The sequence below is a fragment of the Myotis davidii genome, unplaced genomic scaffold (genome assembly GCF_000327345.1).
Source record: "Myotis davidii unplaced genomic scaffold, ASM32734v1 scaffold1007, whole genome shotgun sequence".
Classification (NCBI taxonomy): Eukaryota; Metazoa; Chordata; class Mammalia; order Chiroptera; family Vespertilionidae; genus Myotis; species Myotis davidii.
Window position 1 is genome coordinate 154,938 of NW_006298359.1, and position 5,944 is coordinate 160,881.

Here is a 5,944-nt window from a genome sequence, read left to right on the forward strand (position 1 = left end):
CCCTCCGGCTCCCAGGGCAGCGGCGGGCGGCCTACTGTGTGCGATATTGCGCGATGGGCTACTAGTATTAGTATAATATAATACAACAAAAGAAAAGTGACCTGTAATAAAACCTGCTGTGTAATATTTAAACGTGAGTACCCTGAAAGACACTGCAGTATAGCTTTGTCCTTTCACCTACGTGATAACACAATGCCACAAATGCGAATTCAGACTGAGGTCATTGTGAGCCATGTTGACTCAAATAACACAAGCACTTAGCTCTTGGTGACATAATATCTCAAAATGAAATTCCAAATATAATTTCACACCCTCTTTAAGAACCACTGCACTGCAAATACAGAGTGAAAAAAGAGAAGGGACTATGGGGTCATATGAAGGAGAACTATTTTGCTACCTGTTTATCAGTTATGAATTCTAAATTCCACCCATTCATCACATCTAAACACACACCCAGGCTGTGCTTTATGTGAAGGTATGTGTTGTGGGAATGTGCGTTTTTTTGTGGGGGGTTTTTTAAAGATATTTTTATTGATTTCAGAGGGAGGAAGGGAGAGGGAGAGAGAAACGTCAGTGATGAGAATCATCTAACAGTTGTCTCCTGCACACCCTCCACTGGGGATTGAGCCTGCAGCCCAGACATGTGCCTGCGCACGCCCTCTGGGAATCAAGCCCACAGTCTGGGCACATGCCCTTGACCAGAATCGAACCCGGAACCCTTCAGTCTCAGGCCGATGCTCTGTCCACTGAGCCAAACCGGCCAGGGCATGGGAATGTGTTTTGTTCCATGTGGTTCTGCAAGGGCAGCAGTGAAATGGGAGCAGCGGCCGCTACCCCACTGGAGCTCATCAGCCTCTCCTGGCAGCAGGCCTGGGAAGCCACCCAGGCTCCAGGGCCACTGCAGTCATCACAGCCCTGCCTTTCAGTCCCAGCCACTTCCTCCTTCCACAGTCCTGTCCCTGCCTCTCACCTTGCTCCCTTGGTGTGGGGTGATTCCTCCCCGCCAGCCACATGACACTGGGAGCAGCCTTCTTTGGGGAGGTCGCTTCTCGGTGCAGTGGAAGTACAGAGGTGGGACGTGCTTGCTGATAACCCTCAGAAAGGATTGTGGCTGGTGTTTGAACCCTATATTAGCAAGTTCCCGGAATGCGAAAGGTTCAAGTCTATATGCTGGCTGAGAGAAAGAATGTTTCAAATTTTAAGCAACTCATTTACTAAGAAACTTTGGAACCTGTTCCTGGGATGCCAGTTATCAAGTCTCAGAAATGACTTGAAACTGTTTCAAGTTCAGCCTGAAGTCTCTATATTTGTTACAGCCCATTACTAGAATCTTAGTGATTCTTTTTCAGTTAATTCTATCTGATCTTGCAACATACAAATGATGACTGTCATATCGCTTATCTTGCCAGTATTTGTATTTTCCTTTTCTTTATTTTTTTTAAATATTTTTTTTACTTCAGAGAGGAAGGACGGGGAGAGAGAGAGAGAAACATCAGTGATGAGAAAAAATAATCGACTGTCTGCTTCCTGCATGCCCCTACTGGGGGCCCTTGGCCAGAATCAAACCGGCAGCCTTCAGTCCACAGGTCGACACGCTCTATCTGCTGAGCCAAACTGGCTGGGGCTGTATTTTCCTTTCTTAACGAATTACAATAGCTAGAACTTTATCATCAGATATTTCTGATATCTGAAATAGTTTGTCATTATATTATTGAGTTCTTATGTCTTGAATTATTTTTCCTAAAACATAAAAGCATGGCTTTTTAGAAATTAATGTAATTTAAGAAAATTAAAACTTTTAAACATTGATTTTTATCTTCCCACTGGTTTTCACTCCCAAGTCCTCAGCGGGATAGAGCTATTCTTTATAGAAGGAACTGACAGTGGAGAGAAACTAGTGTCCTGTTAAACTGTAATGACACTGGAATTCATACGCACGGTCGGTAGGGCAAGGGACGCTGGGCCCACAGGCCCCGCTCAATCAGTAGCACTCTCCCTCTTTTCTCAGAGGCTGGTGGAGAGTCGCCGGCAGCAGATCCTGACGGAATTTGAGGAGCTGCACAGGCGGCTGGATGAAGAGCAGCAGACATTGCTGTCGAGACTGGAGGAGGAGGAGCAGGACATTCTGCAGCGCCTCCGAGAAAACGCTGCGCACCTAGGAGACAGGCGCCGTGACCTGGCCCACCTGGCCGCTGAGGTGGAGGGCAAGTGCTTGCAGTCGGGCTTCGAGATGCTTAAGGTTCGACCTTTGCTCCTGCGTGGCCCCGCAGGTCGGGCACAGTCTAGCTTTGCACAGGCTGTTTTGTCAGCCCAGAATGCTCACTCCTCTGCTCTGCTTCTTTAAACCCAGTTCTCCTAGACATAATCAAAGGGTCTATTTCTACAGAAAAGCTCCTCTGATTTCTCCCATTTCCTTCTAATCATTTTTGTGTTATGTCTTGTCAACAATTATGTGCGTAATTTGTACCAAAGAAAAAATCCACTCTTTTGAGAGGAGGGAAATCTAGTCTGAATTTGTGGGAAAAAAAAAACTATGCATTAAAAAAGTGTGTAAATGCAGTTACTTTGAAGTCCTAGAATTTGATTTACCTAGTGCTAAAAAAGAATAGAAACCTCCCCACTGGTGTAGCTCAGTGGTTGAGCATCGACCTATGATCCAGGAAGTCATGGATTGATTCCCGGTCAGGGCAATACCCAGGTTGTGGGCTCAATCCCCAGTAGGAGGCATGCAGGAGGCAGCCAATTGATGTTTCTCTCTCAACATTGATATTTCTCTCTCCCTTTCCCTTCCTCAAAATCAATAAAATCTTTTTTTAAAAAAAAACACAATAGAAACCTAGTTTGAAGGACACTTAAAATGTATTAAAAAATACATTGTTTTTGATTTGTAAACATCTCAAAAATGTTTGAAATCATTTGTTTTCTTAAGGAGATGCATGGTGTTAGCAAGGCTGTAGGAAACATGTTTCTTACCTTAGAGATCAGACCAGCAGCACTGGACTCAGCGAGGCGCCGTTGCACATTGATCTGCATGCTGATGTACTCCTTGGTGTTTATTCTCACGTCCTTTCATGTATGTGTGTTCTGCCTTCCACATTAAACTGGGAAATCCTGGGGGCAGAGATTTGTCTTCTTTGTCTTCTGGACCCCAAGTATTTGCAAGTCAGGATTGGCACACAGTTATTAGTGTTTATTAACCAATACCAAACAGGGATACCAACCCATAGTGGGAAGTAGGACCTACTCCTCTACCACCAGTCTGGAGCTATCTGCACTGATCCTCAAGGAGACAGGTGTTGTGGTTGGTACTTGGGGGACAGAGTGAAGAGCAGACACAATCCCTGCACCCTGCATTGAGCTCCCAGTGTCCTTGAGAAGCAAAGACAAACATACAAGAAACCATTTGGAAGGAATAGAAATTGCCAAGCTTCGTGATGACCAGAAGTTGAAAGTGAGGAGGAAGTTGGGAGACATGTACTCAGACCCCTCTGAAGCTCTTCTCCTTGCATTGCAGCCTCCGTTTGCCCTGTTTCTGTTTTAGAGATCTGGAACTTTTGGGAGGAGGGGGACCCTTTTGCCTGTAGGACCCTTGACTACCAGGACCAATACTGCTTTCTTTTCTCCTTCCCTCTAGGATGTCAAAAGTACCCTGGAAAAGTAAGTGATTCCTGCAACTCTTTAAGTGAGTTAGATCTTGGCTTAGAGACTTACAGTACAGTAAGGAGTTGGGGGAATAAGATGGGAAAGTCATGCAGCTTCTGGGTCGGATATGGGAAAGGGTTATGCATCCATGAAGCCAGTTAGAGAGCAAATCATGGGGAATAGTAGCCCTTTGAACATCAGGACTTCCTTGTTAAGGAAGCTACCAAAATCATGTAGAACCAGGTTCTACCTGTGCCTGGATGTAGAATTGTGTCCAAACAAGATGGAAGAAGGAAAGGGTTGGGAGGGGGAAGGGTAATTACCCACTTGCATGAAATATAACAGATACCTCCAGAAAGTTCTGAGGCTCATTTTAAGGATTTGTCCAGGGGACCATATGGCTCTCCACAGATTGGCAAAAGAAAGCAATACACAAGTGCTTGTCCTCAGGGAGGAGGGAGGTGGTGGGAGGATGGAGCTTCGCTGTGACCTGCCCTTTCTTCCCGTCTCCCTGCCCCTCTTAGATGTGAAAAGGTGAAGACCATGGAGGTGACTTCAGTATCCATACAGCTTGAAAAGAACTTCAGCAGTTTCCCCCGACAGTACTTTGCCCTAAGGAAAATCCTTAAACAGCTAATTGGTGAGTTGTTCCCCAAAGAGCAGAGGGAGTCAGCAGAGAGCAGCAAGTCCTCACGTGGGCTCAGTTACCCTGTCTGTCACTTTCCCTGCCCACACCCACCCACACTCAGCCCTTTCCCTGGCTCTCGGTCACTCTGAGTCACAGCACTCGCAGTGAAAAGCCTCGCTGTCATCTAATCTTAGGCCCACGCTTTTCTGAACAGGGGCCCAGAAAGGTTAAGTAATTTGCCTAAAATTGTTCCACTCTAGAGAGTGAAGGGAATGTCATTCATTTTTACTCAGAGAAAATAGTCATAAACCAGGACGGTTCCAAGAAAACGGGTATCAGGTCACCCTGCCCCTAGACCCGACAATGGTGTCTTCTCTGTATCCTTCTTCACATACGCTTTCCGTTCTTTCTGGCCCTTGAACTGTGTCTGGTGCTTCTCTGCACCGTGAGATGATGATTATGTCGGGGGCTGTGGATGGAGGACCAGGCAAGCGGAGCCTAACCCACCAGCCCTTGCAAAGGCAAGAGCGAGTTAGTCACCTGCTTCTTCAGGGCGGGTGAGACGTGAAGCAGTATTCCCTCCCCTCCCTTAGGTGACACCATGGATGGAGAAAGTTAACCAAACCACAGTGTTCTGGGGGCCTTTAAGGGAGCAGGCTCTGTAAGGCAGGCTGGAAGACTGAGGCAGGGGCGTTGAGCTATTCCCGTCCTCATCTAGCTCCCCACTCTGGCTTCTCCCGCCAGCGGATGTGACCCTGGACCCTGAGACTGCTCATCCTAACCTAGTCCTGTCGGAGGATCGAAAGAGCGTCAAGTTTGTGGAGACAAGACTCCGGGACCTACCTGACACACCACGGCGCTTCACCTTCTACCCTTGCGTCCTGGCTACTGAGGGCTTTACCTCAGGCCGACACTACTGGGAGGTGGAGGTGGGCGACAAGACCCACTGGGCAGTGGGTGTGTGCCGGGACTCTGTGAGCCGAAAGGGCGAGCTGACCCCACTGCCTGAGACTGGCTACTGGCGGGTGCGACTGTGGAACGGAGACAAATATGCAGCCACTACCACGCCTTTTACTCCTTTGCACATCAAGGTGAAACCCAAGCGGGTGGGCATATTCCTAGACTATGAGGCCGGCACACTGTCTTTTTACAATGTCACAGACCGCTCCCATATCTACACCTTCACTGATACTTTTACTGAGAAACTATGGCCTCTCTTCTACCCAGGCATCCGGGCTGGAAGGAAGAATGCTGCGCCACTTACCATCAGGCCCCCGACAGATTGGGAGTGACAGGGAGGGATGAGGCAGGATCAAGAGCTATGGGCCTTCCTTCCTGTGACCTGCTGGAGCAGCTTCGCGTCTGCCTGTTCCCGTCCTGAACCATCTGGGAGAAGCGCCTGGGTGTCTAGAGTGGTTTATGTGGAAGCGTAGGTAGGACTGGTCTGGAGTGAGCACAGCTATGTCTCCTCCTGTCGGGTGGGGAGTAGTTCCCAGGGACGCTCCCCGGAAGCCCTCAGGTTTTCTATTGCACAGGATGGGCTGGGAAGGGAGGAGGGGCTTTTCCAGAAGCAAAAAGTCTGTGGGAGGGTGTGACAGACTCAAACCAGAGGAGGAAACAGAAGCCCCGTGCATTTTTTAGGGGGCTCTGACGCAGAATAGTTATGTTTCTTTA

At 48.1% G+C, this 5,944-nt stretch overlaps 1 protein-coding gene across 1 annotated transcript in view; it reads left to right on the plus strand.

Moving 5' to 3' along the window:
- Positions 1-5,938, plus strand: part of LOC102761640 (E3 ubiquitin-protein ligase TRIM39) — a 12,112-nt gene extending 6,174 nt beyond the window's left edge. Inside the window, exons 3-6 of the mRNA XM_006774033.2 lie at positions 2,009-2,239; positions 3,635-3,657; positions 4,167-4,282; positions 5,015-5,938. Of these exons, the coding sequence (XP_006774096.1) occupies positions 2,009-2,239; positions 3,635-3,657; positions 4,167-4,282; positions 5,015-5,562 (918 nt within the window). The 3' untranslated portion in view covers positions 5,563-5,938. The remainder of the gene's footprint in view (positions 1-2,008; positions 2,240-3,634; positions 3,658-4,166; positions 4,283-5,014) is intronic.
- The last annotated feature ends 6 nt before the right edge of the window (positions 5,939-5,944 follow it).